Here is a 19,535-nt window from a genome sequence, read left to right on the forward strand (position 1 = left end):
CTTTATTTTTGCTTATCCTTATTTTTGCCTTTTTGTTTTCACTTTCCTTTTTTTCTTTCCTCCCCTTTCTTGTCCTTTCCTTCCTCCTTTCCTTTCCTTTTTCACTTCTACTTTCCTTTGTTTTTCCTTATTTTTTCTTTGATTTCCTCTAATTGCCTTCCCTTTCATGTTGTCTCATTATTTCTTTGTTCTTCCCTTTCCTTTGTTTCTTTCATTTCTTTGCTTTCCTTTCATTTTCCTTCCTTCAATTCCTTATTTTCCTTCCCTGTCTTTATTTTTCACTTTCTTTTCCTTTCCTTTCCATTCTCCTGATCTTTTATGTTTCCTTTTTCTCTTTATTCTCTCCCTTTTCCCCTTCCTTTTTTCTTCTTTCAATTGCTATGCTATACTATTCTTTGCTTTGTTTTCCTTTTTCTTTCCTTTCCTTTGTTTTCCTTGTCTTGTAAATTGCCTTGCCTTGTTTTGCCTTGCCTTTTCCTATCATTTCCTTTTTTCTTTCTTTGATTCCCTATCTTCCTTTCCTTTACCTATTTTTTCATTTCTGTTCCTTTCTTTGCTTTTACATTCCTTCCCTAACTTTACCTTCCTGACACTTCTCTGCCATTTTTTTCCTTTCATTTTACTTCCATTCCCTGTGAAAACTTTTACTTCTCTTCGTCTTATTTTCTTTCTTCCCTTTTCCCCTTTCCTTTTCTTCCCTTTCCTTTCAACCCTTAATTTTCATTTTTCCTATATTATCCTTTCCATTTTTCCTCTTCTTGCCTTATCTTAGCTTTTCTTTTTTTCCTTCTTTTTTTTCTTTCCTTTCCTTCATTGGCTTGTTTTGCTTGTTTTTAACATTTCCTTTTATTGCTTTATCTTCCCTATTTAATTCTGACCTTGCATTTTTTTCCTTTTCTTTTTCTCTGTTCCCATTTCACTCTCCTATTTTTTCTTTGTTGTTCTACCTTATCCTTTTTATCCCCATTACATTCCTGTCCTTCCTAAATATTACCTTAACTTTCTTTTACCTTCCTTTTCTTTCTTCTCCTCTTATCTTTCTCTCTTCTTTCATCTCCTTTCCTATACCCTCCTTTTTTCTTCTCTCTTCAGTTTTCCTTTACTTCTCCTTTCCTTTCTTTTTCTTCCTTTCCTCTTTTTACTTTCTTTTTCTATTACATCATCTCCTTTCCTTTACTTATCAATCCATTCTGTTGACTTTCTTTCCTTTATAAATTCTTAGCCATATGGAATGGACCTTGGGATAAGGATGAGGAAAAATACTTGGGATAACTGTAGTAATGCAAAAAACAGGTAATATTAATGAAATATCATTTTTTAAAAAGAAACTATACAAAATATCTTAACAACAACCAAATGTAGAAATCTCAGAAATGTAGGAATACTTGTTCAATATTCTTTGGTAGAAAGGTAAGAGCTGTATATCTGTAGTCTATTAAATTAGCCAACTCTGATCTAATCAAACCAGCAAATTGTCAGATATTTGTGTTTTTCTTTCATTTTAATGTTTAGTTTTTATAAATGTTTATAGAAGTATTATAATTCTTCAGGCTGAGTTTCAGCATATTCTGGTATTGCTTTGTCTGACCAGCGTGGATGCAAATACTGATGGAAGAGGAGCATGAAACCAATGGATAACAGATAAGTTATGACAAGTTGTAAGGCAATTAATGAGTCACAGCAATACAATATTGTTTTCCCCCCTTGCAAACTAAATACTACTACCATGATCACATTTTCTATTAGCCGAATACTATAATGTAGAGCCATGTGACCCCAGTTCTGTGATTTATCAATGAATTCTTTATCAGCTAACCTCAGCTTCACTGCTGACCAGCAGAAGAAATTAATACCTGCATATAGAATGGTGACTAACATAAGAATGGCAAGAGTGTGTACCCGACTAATATTTTTTTCAGTATTGTTTGGAAACTTAGCACCACTTCTCCAGAATTCAACCCAGGGCTCCAATAGGGGAATCATCAAGACACCCAACATAAAGGGCACAGCTCTCAATTTTAAAGATGCAGAAAAGAGCACCAAAATTACAAGACGTGAGGTTATCTCCAGGCAACGCCAGATGGTAATACAGATGAATTCTAGAGGCTGTAGGTTGATCTTATAGTCCTCATACTTGATTTGGATGGCCAGCACATTACAGAGGATAGCCCCATAGATGGTAGATATCAAAGCAAAAGTCATCAGCACAGCTGTAAGAGAAACCAAAAATAATGAGAGGTAATTTCTAAAACTGGAGGATGAAAATACTTTTTCAGTCTTTAGTATTTGTGATCAACCCATGGACTCCAAACAAGTGATTATGAATATTAACTTACAAGAGTAACACAGAAAAACATAATAAATTTCACCCTATATGTCAAGATAAATCCAAAATAGGTTCATAATTTGCACACAGAATGATATTATAAGCAAATGAAGAGAACAAGGGATACTTTATATCTCAAATCTATGGAGAAATAAGAACTTTATGGCTTAGGAAGAACTAAAGAACATTATGAAATGAAAAACATAACATTATGTTAAATTGAGAAATTTCTTTTTTTAACAAACAAAACCAATTCCACCAAAATTAGGAGAGAAGCAGAAAATTGAATACAAATGATAAATGATCAAAGGATATGAATGATTTTCAGGCAAGGAAATTAAAGTAATTTCTAGTCATATGAAAAAATGCTCTAAATCATTATTGATTAGAGAAATGCAAATTAAGATAGCTCTGAGATACTACTTCTCAGATTGACTGAAATGGTAGGAAAAGTGAATGATGATTGTTGGAAAGAAAAACTGGAACACTGATACATTGTTGGTGGATTATGAATGTATCCAAATATTCTGGAGAGCAATTGGAAACTATGCCCAAAGGGCTACAAAACTGTACATACCCTTTGATTCAGCAGTGTTTCTACTGGGCTTATATCCAAAAGAGATTTTAAAGGACAGAGAGGGGCCCACGTGGGCAAAAATGTTTGTGGCAGCCATTTTTGTAATGGCAAGAAACTGGAAACTGAGTGGATGAGAATGGCTGAATTAAGTGATGGTATATGAATAGTACAGAAAATTATTGTTCTAGAAGAAAGATTTCAGAGACATCTGGAGAGATTTATTTGAACTGATGCTAAATGAAGTGAGCAGAACCAGGAAATCATTGTACACAGCAACAGCAAGATAATATGATGATCATTTCTGATGGATAATGACTCTTTTGGGAGAAAGCCATCTGCACCCAGAGAGAGGATGATGGGGACTGAATGTGGATAAAAACTAAGTATTTTCATCGTTTTATTGTTGACTTGCTTTTCTTTCTTTCTCATTTTTCCTTTTTTGATCTAATTTTTTTTGGGGCAGCATAATAATTGTGAAAATATGTATAGAAGATTTGGGCATGTTTAACCTATAATGGATTGTTAGAGGAAGGAATGGAAGTAAGAGAGGGAAAGGAATTTGGGAAATAAGATTTTGAAATAGCTTTTTATTTTCAAAATACATATAAGAAAAAACAATAAAATTTAATTGGCACCTATAACCTGAAAGGCAAATTTAATTTTCACAGAAATTTGTTTTGGAGAATGAATTGAAAAAGAGAAGGAGCAGAAAGGAATTGTCATTGGGAGATTGAAAGCAATATATAATTTTGGGGAAAGTACATTTGGAAATATTTAAGGAGCTAAAGGAAATATGAAAAAATGAGAAGGGCTTACAAACAAAAGTACTGGAGTTGATTTTAAAAAATAGTCCATGCAAAAAGAATAGAAGGAATTGAGAACTAAAAGATAAAAGGAAGGAACAAAGGAGGAAGAAAGCCTTAAAGAAAAGAAGTACTTGAGGAGTTAGAAAAGAGGGTAAGAAATATTGACAATAGTTGGACATAAAGTCAAAGTATTAATAGGGTTATAATGATCACAGAGTAAGATGGAAAACAACCACCTCTCCAGAATTAAAGATTTTTTTACCCATTTTTAAAACTACTTTTGTGAATATCAGATCAAATCAAGACCATAGATATTTAATGTCTCTCTCTAAGCATGGCACTGTGCTAAGCCATGGGAATGCAAATATGGGAGGAGAGGAGACAAGGTGTACAAACATGTAACAAACAAACTATTTAGAATATAAATTGGGGAAAATGAGCAGGTGGAAACATTAAAGAGAATTAGGAAAGATTTTTTTTAAAGGTGGCATTTTAACTGGAATTTGAAGAAAGCCAGAAAAATCTGGAGGCAGATATGAGAAAGGAGAGAATTCCAGGCATAGGGAATAAAAACTGAAAATGTCCAAAGTCAGGAATATGGAATATCTCACTCAAGGAAAATCTGGGAAGCCAGTGTCAATGAATAGCAGCACATATGGCAAGACATAAACACATAAAATGAGTGGAAAGGGAAGGGAGAGGGAAAGATGTGAAGATCTTTAAAAGCAAAACCAAGGTCTTAATATTTGATTTTTGACGTTATTTGGGAGCTACTAGAATTGATTGAATGAATGAGAGAGGTATATCAAGATCTGACTTCTACTGTATTATAACCATTTTGATAGTTGGAATTAGGGGGTATGCACTGAAGTGAAAAGAGACTCCAAGAAGGAAATATTAGCTATTGCAACATTCCAGGCTTGAGACGAAGGCAACCGAGCGTCAAAGGGAAGAAAAGTAAATGGTATGTCTAAAACATTTTGTAAAAGTATAATTAAGAGCTTGACAACATATTGGCTATAGGGAGGAGGACTGGTGAGAAAAAATGAAAAACTGAGGAAGTCCTCTATATTATAAGGAACTAAGAGGAGGGTAATACTCACTAAATAATAACAAGAAAGTAGAGAGAAAAGAATTTGGGGGTGAAGGAAAATAGAAAAGTTTAAATTCAGGTTCAAGGGATATTGAGATAAGTTTAAGAAAATAGAGATTAATATCTAATGATGCAAATTTTTAAATAACATTTACAAACAAACCACAACAACAGGAAAATGATTATACATTATGACTAGATCACATTTTTACAAGGAATTCAAAACTGATTCAATATTATGAAACCATGAATATAATATTGAAAAAAGGGTAGTGTCAACATATGCAGTATATTTCCCTTTGACAAAATACAACATGTATTTCCTTTAAATGGCAGAAAATAGTGAATAAATAGTAAACAGTATCTAACAAATATCCAGAGATAGCAACATATGTTATAGGAATAGAACAGGCCTTTCTAATGATATCATATTATATCTATATCTATATATGTAGATATATATATAGATATAGATATAAAACCATTATTGTTGATATCAATTTTTAAAAGCTAGACATAAGAAGAAAACATGAAAAAGAGACTTTTTGTTGTATAACCTCCTCTATTCCACTGATCAGCCTCTCAATTAAAATGACTTCTTGAATACAAATTTTTCATGCTTTTTCCAGACATGGTGTATAAAATATTTGGGAGTCAAACTCTTAGTGATACTTTGAATAGAACAATAAAACACTCTTTCTGAAAGTAAAGATAAATATTTGATTATATAATAATCAATAATAAAAATATATAAATTGATTAAATATTAATTGCTTAGTTACTTTTTTAAAAATTCACTCCCTGCTAACAAATAACCCAAGTATAATCTTATGGAGCAAGAAAAATGTAATAAAATGCTTTTGAAGAAGCAAAAATATCAGGAATATGAAAAAAAAATGATGAAAAATAATGGGAGGAAGAGAGTTTATCAGTACTATATTTGAAACTATACTTAAAGTAATAATCATTAAAATTAGTTGATATTGTGGGTTTTTTTTAATGGGGAGGTTGATCAGTGGAATAGAACAAGTTATATGTAATAATATAATATAGACCAACTAAATTGACCACCTATTCAATGTAGGAATGAAGAGAAAGTTTGTGGCAAAAATAAAAGTTGAGAAAATCACACAAATAAAAATGGATAATTTTGATTAAATATATTAAATGTTGTTAAAAAGCTTTTATATTAACAAGTGCAATTCAGTTAAAATTAGAAGAAAAGGAAGTAATGGGGAATCTTTGCAACAATTTTCCTTTCTAAAGGTTTCACTTGTCAGATATAGAAAGCATGAATTCAAATTTGCAAAACAAGAGCCATTTTCTAATAGAGTGATTTTTAAGTGTATTTCTCTAATTGGTAGAGCATTTTTATGACTTTTGATGGCTTGATTTCCACCTCCAAAAACAGCCTAATTCATATCCTTTAAGTGTTCATTTTAGATTCAAAGTCACTTCTTTTAGATTGTCAAAGCTTACCTCTCCTCATCTTCAAGAGGAAAATAACAAAAGATTTTTTAAAAAATATATATCAATTTACCATTAATGATACCATCAATTTGTCCAATTGAGTTGAGCAAACAACTCAAAGCCTATCCTCCCAAAGCTTTTAATTTGTACATACCATGACCTAGAGATATCATGAGTACATCTGTATACCCAAAGAGATCCAGGAAAAATGAAAATAATCTACATGAATAAAAATTTTTATCTCTTTTCATGAGAAAAAGAATTGGAATCAAGAGAGAGCTCCCATCAACAGAAGATATTTTGATATATAAATGAAGGACTCTTGTTAGAGTTAGAATATGACACTGTAATGAAGTAATGCGGTCTCATAAATGATAGAAGGGAGTGATGAACTCAGAATGAGGATTGAGACTTATTTTGTTCATGGGAAATTTGTTTTGATTGCCTATGCATGCTTTAATATGAATTTCATTTTTCTTTCTTTTTCATTATTGCAAATATGGAAGGATATGAGCAGGGAGAAAATGCAAGCCCTTCAAAAATATTTTAATTATAAATAAATTATTAAAATGAGAGAAATCACAAGTGGAAATTCAAGATGATGACAGAGAAAAAGAGACCCTGCAGGAAATTGTAACTCATTATATTAAAGTCAGATTTTTAGAATTAAATTTGTAATATGTATTTTCCTGACTTCATTGTCTAACATTTTACTTTTTCCTCTAATTATCATTGCATGTGTCATAAGATGTATACCTCAATACACCTTTACATATATATATATATATATATGTATAATATGTCTACATATCATTGACTCTAGGAAGAAGTCTTGTACAATTTGTCCTTTGTTCTAATTGCCACATGAATCATGTAAAATTTTCTTTTAATTCTGGAATTTATGTGAATTTGAATTGATCCCTACTTCAGAAAATTTGTCATAATTTCTCATGAAATAATCTCACATGAAACAATGCAAATTTAATAAATGAATTTCTAAGTTATGAATAATTTTAGAAGAATGTCTAAATAAAGGAAATGATGCTGAGTGCTACTGATACTAAATACTACCAATCAATAGCAAATGCTGGAAAAAGTTCTCTAGGAAGAAAAAAATCACAGACATGCTTTTAGGTTTAATGGTCAATATTTACTTTTTTTCCCAGCCAAACAACAAATCACCTCTAGATTTAAAACATTTGTAAATTTTTAAAGTATAAATGTTCAAACTAATTTGACAATCAATTCTCTTGAGTTAGCTAGGATTAACTACTGTTACCTTATACTTTGTTACATCTTGTGTGTGGAATAATTAAATCCATTCTTTTCATTTTTATTCCCTTCCAGCTTTTTTCAAGCAGAGTTGGCTAAATAAATAAAATACCATCAAAATAATTGTTTAATTAGACCATGATTTTTTTTTTTATTAAATGAACAAAGGAATGAATCAGTTTTGCCCTAAATTTTGAATATCAAGCCAAATTTTATTCAAAAATCTTAGAAAAGTTCAAGCAGGTTTTCTTTGTCTCCTAAGTTCTACCTTTCCTTATTCTTGGCTGAAACCTTGACTCATATTTCACACAAATATTGAGGCTATTTGATATGGCATCTTCTTTCCCATTCCTCAGCTCTTATTACTAGAATGCTTCCTTCACTCTTATCTCATAGGATGAAAAGGCCTTCAATTCAATAGACTTGTGAAGAGACAGCCATTTGCATCCAGAAGGAGAACAATGGGACTGAATGTGGGTTGGAGCATAGTATTTTCACCTTTTTGTGAATGCTTGCTTGTGTTTTTTTTCCTTTCTCATTTTTTCCCTTTTGGTTCTGATTTTTCTTATGCAACATGATAATTGTGGAAATATGTACAGAAGAATTGTGCATGTTTAAGGGAGAAAAACTTGGAACATAAGACTTTGCAAGGGTGAATGTTGAAAATTATCTGTGAATATATTTTGAAAATAAAAGACTATTATTAAAAAATAAGATGAAGTAGCTTGCTCATTAGATGGCCTCTTCTATAATCTTTACTCTTTTATTTATCTTTAGTCTTTCCCTATCTACTGACTCTTTTACTGCCTATCCACATGTCCATGTCTTCCCATTCTGGGAAAAAAAAAAAAAAACTTAAATCTTCTATTCTTATTTACTCCTTATCATTCTGAATCCCTTACTCAGGAGGCTCAATTCTTTGAAAAGATGATCTAGAACTGGCTTACTTCAGAAAAGCCAAGGAAAACTTACATGAACTGATACTGAGAAGAATGAGAAAAGGAATAATATACATAAAGTACATAGGAATAAAAAGATTGTGAAATGATTGACTGTGATGGATCTGGCTTTTCTCAGTAATAAGGTGATTCAAGACAATTCCAAAAGATTTGTGATGCAAAGTGCCGTCTACATTGAAAGAGAGAACTATGGAGACTAAAAGCATATAGAATCTTCATCTTTTTGGTTTGCTTTTTATTTTTTATGATTTTTTATCTTTTGGTATGATTTTTCTTATACAACATGAAAAATATGGAAATATGTTTATAAGGATTGCTATATCAGATTATTGTTTTAGGCAGGGGAGATAAAACAAAGGGACAGTGAAAATTCTGGAACACAAAGTCTTACAAAAATGAATATTGAAAACTATTTGGAAAAATAAATACCATTGAGGAAAGAAAGGAAAAAGCCATACATTTATCTACTATAGAAGTCTCTCCCCTTTTTTTCCTCTCTATTCTTAAAGTCCTAAAATCAGGCTTCTGATTTCATTGTTCTACCAGAACTACTCTCTTCAAAGTACTAATAACTTCTTAGTTGCCAAATCCAACCCTCATTCTCCTTGACTTCACCTCCATGACACTCTCTTCTCTTCATCCCATTGGCATCCCATTCTTGATTTTCCTCCTACTTGTGGGACTGAGGAAGAGTATTAAGAACGGGATTACAAAAATCTTTTTATTGTAGAATGATTCATGTCTGTTGCATGCATTTGTAGTATGACTTTTTTTTGGAAAGATCTAAGATTTTTTCTGGGAAATTTTTGGATTAATGTATTAGAGCAGTTTGACTGAGGGAGTCACTTGTTTACATTCTACACTCTGAGATTGATTTATGTGTAGAACAAGAATGTTTCTCAACAAGCAATGCCACCTAATGTCCACTTCTCTCTTGACTTTTATAAGCATGTGTTTGAACAACTTGCTTTCTGTCAGTGAAATTAGCATTCCCAAAGAAATCTCAAAGCTCTTGCCAGATCTCTTATCTCCAATTTGGGGAATTTAGTATTTCTCATGATAAATATTGCATTATAGAGGCAAAGGACTCTGTGGCATTTGGGGACACATTTATAACTATTATATTTTGCTACTGTGGGAGACGTGGAAAGACGTAATAAGTAAATGTAATAAATGAAAGTTTGCAAGTAAGTTATGATTGGCAATGGGCACTAAGAAGAAAAATCTGGCAGCAAATATGTGAATGATTGTTAAAGTGAAAGGAAATGACTTCAAAGCTATTAAAATTTTTAGTTTATTCATGTGACAGACAACAAATCACTGAACTAGTGTTCAATGGGAATGACTGGATGTGTCTCAGTTTGGTTAAGTCTTTTAATTGTAGTGGGATAATAAGGTAAAGGGACAAAATAAGGTAGAGGGGCACAAAATTGGGTAGCATAATAGTAATAGTAAGAGACATCTGTAAATCAGAAAAAGGGATGTGAATTTCAAAGAAAATAAATAATCCAACTTTGAAAATGTTGAGCTAAGCTACTGTGGAAATATTTTAATGGAGATGTCATGGTAAAAGCTGAAAATGAGTAGATTGGGAAAAGCTGAGGGTAGAAATTATTTAATAAATGATTCACTGAACTAAAGTGAATTGACTCCACCCCCATTACTTCAGTTCTCATATTTTCTCCAAAATAACATTATGTGCCTGACATTATATTATTCTCGGGATAACAAGAACAAAACAAAAAGAGAGGAAATGAAAAGGGAAAAAACAAGGTCTTAGAATTACTGTTTAAAAAAAATAGCAGGAAGAAGATGAAATACTACAGATAAAATAAAAGAGACTAGAGAAAGGGAATTTAAAAGGGAGGAGAAAGTTCTTAGAAGTATTATCAGAATAACAGGAGGTTTTATTCAAGAACCCTGAAAGTCTGTTAGATTTGTGAGTTAGGAGAATTTGAAAAAATGGATCTATACTTCAATCATTAATCAATGTCAACTTGACCAATCTTAGCTCTGGAAAATAGGATGTCTCCAAAATATTTTGATACCAATAATGATAAGATTCAGATATCCTGGATTCTCAGACTCAGTTAACATAACTTACCTCTACCCAGGGGAAGTTCACGTACTGTAAAGGTGACATATAACTGATAAGTTAGCTGTGGCACAGACCCCAGGAAGGCTTGAATCAATGCCATACGTTTGAAGGCATTATAATGCGTGCACAGTGTCCGCACTAAATGGGTAATCTCCCACTCCAATGTCCCTTCATTGCCATTTTGGAGTATCTTTCTTCGTGTTGTACTAACATAGGTTTCCTCTTTTTCACATTTCTGTTTCTTCAGCAACTGAAAATATATCGCAATAGCCTTCAGACATCTGTTAGAACAAACCATCATGGGAATCTAGTCAAAGTTTCTCATTGGCATATTTGAGTAGACGGAAATGCTTCCTTTATGTAATAGCTTACTAACCTTATAACTTCTAAATATATACTAATAATTTTTGTAAAATTTATTATTAAGTCTTATAAAAATAGATAATGGCAGTTCAATAAAATTGGAGTTCTAAATTTATTCCCCTCTTCTTTCCTGAAAATCTCTACCATATCACAAGCAGAGAAAGTTTATTTTCACTGAGAACATTATTTTAGAAATATGCTATGTCAAATGGATAGTTATTCTTTCAGTAACAATTCTTGATATGTAACACTGTAGTTTACCATTCTACTTCTCCTAAAAATATCTGTACTAAATACTCTTTTATTTTCATTTTCCTAATCTTTTCTACTGACACAAGTTTAGATATTAACTTGATATAATGTCTTAAGATGTTTTTCTCTTCTAAAATTCAGACTCATCTCTCCAACTAGATGTCTCACTAGTACATAAAATTTAGCATCCAGAAACTAAGTTCATTCTTGCTCTTCTGTAAACCTACTCCAACTTCTTTTTCCATTGTTTTGTCTATGACAAAATACTCCACATTTAAAAATTTTCGTTACATTAATTATACTATTTGTTAAATTGCATCTATTTTGTTTTGTTTTAATACTTGTTGCCTAGCATGAGACTGCCATGTGTAAATTATTTTTGAACAATTAATTTACATACTCCTTTCTATCATTCTAATACAAGCAATAATTCTGAATAAGCAGAATAGCCAACTTTCCTCAAGTTCTCATTTTAATATTAGATAAATAACATTCAATAGGAGAAAGTAAACAATAGAAAACAGGTACAAACATTTTATGTTTTCCTGTGTTTAAGCATATTTTTACCTATATTTTGAATATCTCTTTAACAGCTTTACTTCTAAAATTGTATAGTGTTCAGATAAAAAATGCTAATCTAATCAGGCAATCTGCTCTCATGCCCCACAAGCTTAAACAATCTGGTCTCTGAGGATACTAATACCCAAAACTAAATGGTTATTTATATTCTCTTCTTATACCCCTCCTCACATACATACACAAAGGCCCAGTAACATACACAGAAACTTTATATATAAACTACATACATAATTAGTTGCAAATATTACAAAATACTTCTATAAGAATTTATTAGATACTGTGCTCATCTCTGAAGATAATGCAACAAATTAAATGGTTATGGATTCATGAATTGTTCTTATCTTTGCTTAAAACTTTTTCCAGTGTAGCAATTTAATTTGACAAACATCTATTAACTGTATTCAAGGCACTGCTTTTAATTTTTTGATTTTTTTTTGTTTTATCAAATTGGTTTTGATTTAAATGCTTTGAAAACAGGTTAGATTCTTATTTCTTACAGAATAAAGTTGATTGATTTTAGAAAAACATGGAAAAGTTTGTATATCACAGAAATAGTAATGTTGTTTGAAGAGTAAATGCAATCAAGTCATTCTAAATACTATGAGTAGTCAAACCAACTACAAAGGACTTCCAGAGAAAGAACTGATAAACAGAAATAAGCATGGTATAGTTTTACATGTATTTATAAATCTGCATCAAATGATTAGCCTTCTCTAATGTAGACAAGAAAGGGAGGGAGAGAAAGAGAAAAACATTTTGGACTTTAAAGTGTAATAATTACAACAAAAAAAGCCACATTTAAAAAAACAAAAAAAAACAAAAAAAAACCCTTAATCCCAGATTTCAATTCTGATGCTTAACATTTGAATAATCAATCAAGTCATTTAACTTTTAAGAATTTCAATTTACTTAATAGTAAAAATAGAATACTTATGCCACCCAGGATTCTTAAGAGATTCAAATAATATAATTTTTGTAAAACATTTTGTAAACAAAGAATTAGGCAAGTATAAAATAAAGATGATGACATAGTAAGACCAATAACTAACCTTTTTCTTCATAATGATTCCATTTATGACTTGTTATTTTAATAGTATTTTATTTTTTCCAAATACATGCAAAGATAGTTTTCAGCATTCATCTTTGCAAAATTTTTTGTTTTAAATTTATCTTCCCTTTCTCCCCTTCCTCAAACAGCAAGCAATCTGATATAGATTAGGGAATTTTAAAAATATCACATCAAGATCCAAACTTGTCTATAAAAAATCATTACAGTTTTTTGATTTAATGTGAACTCAAGACACTTCTCAATATATTTTTCTTCCTTAAGGTAATGAAAATGGGATAAAAGGAACTACAGGGAAGTTATATGAAAGAGAATATATTTTGGAGTCAATACAACATATTTGTCTACATAGGTGTTTTTGCAAAGTGTAGTAATGGAAAATGTTTAAAGTTTCTTACCTATCAACGGGTCCCATAAGTAGAAAGTGCACGAAAAACACTAGAGGTTTATTCTTGGATAAGTCCTTATGAACAATTATTAGAGTCAATTGGTCCATGATACATCCACCAAAGCAAAAAATGCTTGTAAATCCCATCCAGAAGTTGTCATCATTTTTTCTATACAAATCAATCATGTAGATAGCAGAAGCAACCTCAGCACAGTAGAGGAATGTAGAAAATAAGATGCTATATGGGAATGTAAACTGGAAACTGGGGCCATGTATCATCCCTTCCTCCAGAGATGGAACATGATCTACACCTTCTTCATTAGCTGTATCCATCTTCAGAATGCAGAGTATTGCAGATTCTTCTGATCAGAAACTTCAGATTCTGGCCAAGTAGCAGTGAACAAGATGCTTTTCAGGGTTGGTTGGTTAGTTTGGGAAGATAGGGGTAGAGGATGTGAATACTTGATAAATAGGAATCTGCTCTATAAAAAACTTGATGAAATTTGAGTTACAGAACACTGAAACAATTCTAGTGTGATTTTAGTTCCTCCAGGACAAAAGCTATGAAGTACCTGCATTTTTGTTAGATCTACACAGATTTTTCAAATGCAGCCAGGAATGACTCTTTCTTAAGACATGAACTATCATGGAAAAAATAACCTTACAATTTCTCCTCTTTGTGTCCATTGGACTAAGGAGAGCCAGCAATTATAAAGACACAGAGGCTTTTGAAATTTTTAAAGTAACATAATAATCTATGTAATCTATAGTTTATATCCATGAAAGAAGTTCAAGATAAAGTACTGAAGGTAGGAAGTCTCTTATTAGTTCCTGGTGTTTGTTTTGTCCCTTCCTTCTAAAGGAACAAAGAAGGAAAAAGAAGGAAAGAGAAAAAAAAAATTCCCCTAAATTTATCAGTAACACATTTCAGTATCTACAATACATACTCCCACATATGATTACAGACTCTCTACTATTGTGTAACCACATTTAGCTTTGGGTTCTAATCCTCCCCAATTCACATTTTCCCTCTGAGTCACGAAAAGGTTTTGAAACAGCTGGTCCTTTTTGCTTTTGACCTTCCTGATAATGCTTGTATTCTGACATCTTTCTGGAAAGAAATTTCCATGTTGCAATTGACTAGACAAAGTCCAATCATCATCTATTTTGACACTTTGTAAGCCTGAATTTCTCTCTAATGTGAGACCCTCATTATCCCTTTCCTTTAAATTGGCACAATGATATAGATTCAAGAAGATAAGCATTCAAATGTGGTGCAACTATGCCCTGTGAGCTTGGTCAAATCACTCAACTTCTGTCTGTATCTGTAAAAGAGAGTGATAATAGCAGTTAACTCCCAAAGATTATTAAGAGGACAAAATGAGGAAACATTTGTTAAAGATTTTGACATCCTTAATTCTATATATAAGTGCCAGTTATTGTTATTAATCTCAACAGATTTGTCCCTTCTGATGAGACTCCTCCATCTCAGTGCTTTAGTATTATTATGTGAAAGTGAAATAAAGAGATGACAGAAGCTGAGCTCTGAAAGTAACTTGGGATTCTAAAAGTGGAGCTGAGGTGAAAAATATTTGAGTTAAGAAAATCCAAAATGAAACAAGATTGTTACATAAATAATACCATGAGTCATTTAAAAATGTATAAGCTTAGTGAATGAGAAGGCATGTAGATTTTAAAGATTTTATTCAGTCATAGAAAGTCACAACTGAGAAATATGATCACACATGCACTCAAGCACTGTCCCTTTAATAACTGTGTAGAAGTTGGACTTGACAGAGGATAACCTAGAGGGCAGGAGGCAGACTAATATTAGGAAGTCATGGAAATTACCTGTCAAAGATTTGCAAAAAGGTGATTATAAGATAGAATGAAAAATAGAGGTGAATGAAGGGAGAGAATGAGATCTTCAAGTTTATTATACAGAATAAGGGTTACTTTAAAGGCTCTCATACATAAGTAAAGAAAGAGCTGATATATCTCCCATGTAGAAAAGAATTCCAGAAAGTTGTGGAACTTGGTACCTGCTACCAGAAAAGTAGAATAACATGAAATGAATGTAATTTTTTAAAATCTTAAGTATTTATTGTGTAATAAGAAGTAAAATGAATTGAAAAAAAAATCTACTAGTTGTCTAAGTCCTTCTCTTTTGTAACTTAATTTTTATTGAGATGCTAATAATAATAATTAGACAAAGAAGCTGAATCATTGAAGATAGTCAGGCCATCTCTTTCCTAAAGCCATAATAATAAGCAAAACTCAAAAACACAATATGAAGAGTACAAAAATAATTAAATTCAAATTTTATCAACTATAAAAGGGGGATAATTAACAACACCTATCTCCCACAATTATGAGATATTAAATATTTGCAAAATGCTATATAAGTGAAAATCATTATAACATTAAGAAATGCTATGATAATAGAATTCAGTAATTAAATGCCAATATGGACTGAGAGAGAGGAGTCAAGGATGATATTGAAGTTACAAATTTTAGTGACTAGAAGGATGATGTTCTCAAAAAAATAGAGAAATCTGGAAGTGGAGTGGATAAAATGTATTATGTATGTAATATACAACATAAAATATGTGCTATGTATGTTAAATGTTACACACATCACACAAATAACAGTATACTTCTGTATGTGTGCTAAATTGACTATTTTGTTATTCCTGACATAATGTTACATTTTCTATTTTCTTGGCTTTGCATAGTCTGTTTCCATGCCATGTTTCTTTGATAACTTAGTTTCCTTTTGCAACAAAGATTAATTGGCCTAGAGAGGCTATCTTAGGGAGTATGCAACTAGAACCCTTTTGGAAACTTCCAGGTACTCTTAGAAAGTAATGATTTAGCACTTGGACACAATGAAGTCCTTGATTACTTTTGATGTCTCTGGACAAGGATGCGTGTAGGGAGAACCAATATGACTCACTGGAGTTATATTGTACAATATACAGAAGAGAGATTAAGGTAAAACATCTAATCAACATTCCACAATCTTGTTTATGTTCTGATTCAGTTTGTGTGTCAGTCTTACTAAATAAATCTTATAAAAATAATTGTAAATTATTGAATCTTTTTTAAAGCAATATTTGCATAAATTACTTGTTTTAATATTTCTTTTGTATAAAATGAACACCTATACCCGACTTGTATTGTACAATAAATACCTTTTTCTTTTGCTTTCTTAATCCTTTGGGGAGGCCTAAATCATGAAGCAATACCTAAATCTTAAGAAATTTGTTCCTAGGACCTCATGGTGAAGATCTAATGAAGCAATTATTTCGAGAAATGAGATATTAATTCCCTTCTCCTTGAAGAAAGCAACTCCAAAGACTGAAATTGTTCCAACCAGTATTCCTAAGTTCAACAGCAATTTCTTAATCTTTAGCCATCAAAACTACAATGTTACCTCTTACCTGAGATGTTTGAAATTCTTGGTGACTTGTCCCCATTGATCCTTCCCCAAACTATAAGATTTCATTTGCTTATTTTGAGTTTTATTTATATGTTTTTTTGTTTGTTTGTTTGTTTTTGTGTGTGTGCGTGTGTGTATCTTTTTAGAATGTAAATTTCACATTCAGGCTATTTAATTTTTCTGTGTTGGTATCCCAAAAATAGTCTAGTACATAATATACAGTATGTCCTTAATCTTTGTTACTACATTGGTTTATTCGCTTCCTCTCCCAACATCTCTGGTGATTTTGCAGAGGAATTTCTAATTTATGCCTAAACTAGTTTAAGTCCTTTGAGAATCTGGAATTCCATAAACAATTTTGCATGACATAAGCATAGATAAAGATAACTAAGAAGAGGGCAATAAAAATGTAGGGTAATAATTTTAGAGAATGGGACTTTCAAGACAGCATCAAGAGAGGAAGATCTCTACACAAACTATTCCCATTTTACAGTTGGGGACACTGAAGTAAAGAAAGGCTAAATGACTAGCTTAGGGTCATAGAACTAATCTTCAGCCACAATTGAACTTGTCTATTTTGTTACCATTAAATAGTTCGATAAATTACTGTTATTAAAATAATAGTATCAGAAAGGATGCTTAAAAGAATTTTGTAGGTTAAGACTTCTGTTTTTTTTTTTTTTTTTTTTTTTCAAATATCAAAGGGAAGATAAACTAAAAAATACCCCAAGTTTATATGGAGGGATCTTGTTTGTTTGTTTTGTTTTTAAACTACTAAAGCTCTAAGTCACAGCAAACAAGATTCTTTGAAACTACTCAGAGGTAATGGTGTTGACATATCTGAAAAATGAATCAGGATCAGATTGTAATAAGAGAACATCCATATAAATAAACTTATAATAATAATGACTTTCTACATTATTGTAGTAGTGAGCTAAAGTGTTGTCTTACCAGCTGCCAGAACATTAAAAGCTTACAAATAGTCAAAGACTGTTAGCGACTGCTCTGAATAATACCACAACAGGTATTTCTGCCCACACTTTTTGATCTGAATGCTGAGACAGAAGCAGCTTTGGGGAAACACACAGAAAATTCTCTTTCAGAACTTAGAATATTTGACATTCCACTTTGCAATAGCTACAATTGTTATGGTTACCCAGGAAATGAATGTAACCTTAATAACAAGGTAAATGTTGAATATAAATGTGGAAATCTAAGAAAATTATCCAAATAAAAACTAGACTAAACATAACTATTCAGTTATCAGACAAGAAATTGTATCTACAAATTATTGCTTTTCAACTTATCATTTTTAAAACAGAAACTACAAGATCTAGTAGAAAAACTGATCCTATTACCTGTATTTTTGATCCTTTACAACATTTAAAATTTTAATTTTACTCTCCATTTAGTTTTTTAATTCCACTGATAGCAAACAAAACCTTTTCAATCAAATCGTCCTGTTTTACACAAAGTAGTACAATGTGACATAAGGACTTTACAATAATAACAATAAAATTGACATTGACCATATGTTTCTGACTCTCTGAATTCAAAAGGACACATTATGGACTCATTCATATCACTCAGGACCAAGACTAAAAGGTGAAATTCTGCTAAGGGAAAGAAAAACAGAAAAGATGCAAAAGAAAGCTTATCTATTAAGATTTATGAATACCATGTGCAGTGCCCTCAAGGATAAGTTAGGATGTGAAAATACTGCCAAAATGAGTCAAAGGAAAAAAAAATAAAGGTGAGCTTCACTTGTGTTTTTTAGTTTAATCTTAATTACTTGTGGGGAAATATCTGACATAGTAATAGAATTCGGGTGGCAGATCTCTTTTAAAATGTCTATTTTCTCTCCCAAAACAAATCTTTATACAAAAGTTGATAGACATCAATTGCAGTTTTTAAGTTTAAGTTGCTTGTTTTACAATTATTTCTCCTGGTTTTACCTATTCCATGTTTAAATTGGTTAATTTTGCTCTTCCTCAAAATAGTTTCATTATTTCTTATTGAGGATAAAGTGAAAGGGTTTTACATGATTTAAAAATTCACAAATGACTTCATTTTAATTTTCTAGCAAAACTTTGAGTTTGGGGTTATCTGTTTTAGAGAAAAATTGAAGTGAGCTCGAGACTAAACTTTTCAATTGTGTTTTTGAGGTTTGAGGTTTGAGGTTCCATTTGAGGTTTTCTTGACAAATTGGGAAGGTTTGACATTTCTTTCTCCAGTTCATTTTATAGGATTGCAAATGATCCTCCCCAGGTTCATACCCTTAGTGCCTGAAGCTAGATGTAAATGTGTTTTTTTCACCCCAAGCTAGTGCTCTTTCCACTCTATTGCTTGTCAGCTTATAGCTAGCTGCAAGACTGAACACTGCTCACATGTACACACACACACTCACTGGTAGTGGTCTGTCCACAACAGTCAACATACCAGGATTATGTGACTCTAATATATAAATCAATTTTTTCTTCAAAAATTTAAGGTGCATGCTCCAGGAGGAGGACTGTCAATACTGAATATGAATCACATTATTTCCACCATTTTTGTAATCTGCTTTTTGTTTTTTTAGTCATCTTTTCCCCCTTTTGATCTGAGTTTTCTTGTGCAGTTTGATAAATGTGAAATATGCATAGAAAAATTTACATATATTGGATTACTTACTGTCTAGGAAATGGAGTGGGGAAAAAAGGGAGAAAAATCTGGAATATAAAAGTTTTGTAAGGTTGAAAACTATTTGCATATGTTTTGAAACTAAAAAGTTACAAAATACTGGATGCTTATGTTTCCAATAACAACATGATGTATTTCTCTTTTCAGATTTCATTTTTGATGTTG

The 19,535-nt window shown here is 31.5% G+C and overlaps 1 protein-coding gene across 1 annotated transcript; it reads right to left on the reverse strand.

Moving 5' to 3' along the window:
- Positions 1 to 1,500: 1,500 nt before the first annotated feature.
- On the reverse strand, positions 1,501 to 19,261 carry LOC116420407 (XK-related protein 2-like). Its single transcript, XM_031945288.1, has 4 exons — positions 13,260 to 19,261; positions 13,048 to 13,051; positions 10,608 to 10,908; positions 1,501 to 2,210 (listed from the first exon to the last, which is right to left on the reverse strand). Exons 1-4 carry the CDS (start codon positions 13,580 to 13,582, stop codon positions 1,537 to 1,539), a joined length of 1,302 nt encoding a protein of 433 aa, XP_031801148.1. The 5' UTR covers positions 13,583 to 19,261; the 3' UTR covers positions 1,501 to 1,536.
- Between the last annotated feature and the right edge of the window lie 274 nt (positions 19,262 to 19,535).

This window comes from Sarcophilus harrisii, chromosome Y (genome assembly GCF_902635505.1).
Source record: "Sarcophilus harrisii chromosome Y, mSarHar1.11, whole genome shotgun sequence".
In the NCBI taxonomy this organism is placed as follows: domain Eukaryota; kingdom Metazoa; phylum Chordata; class Mammalia; order Dasyuromorphia; family Dasyuridae; genus Sarcophilus; species Sarcophilus harrisii.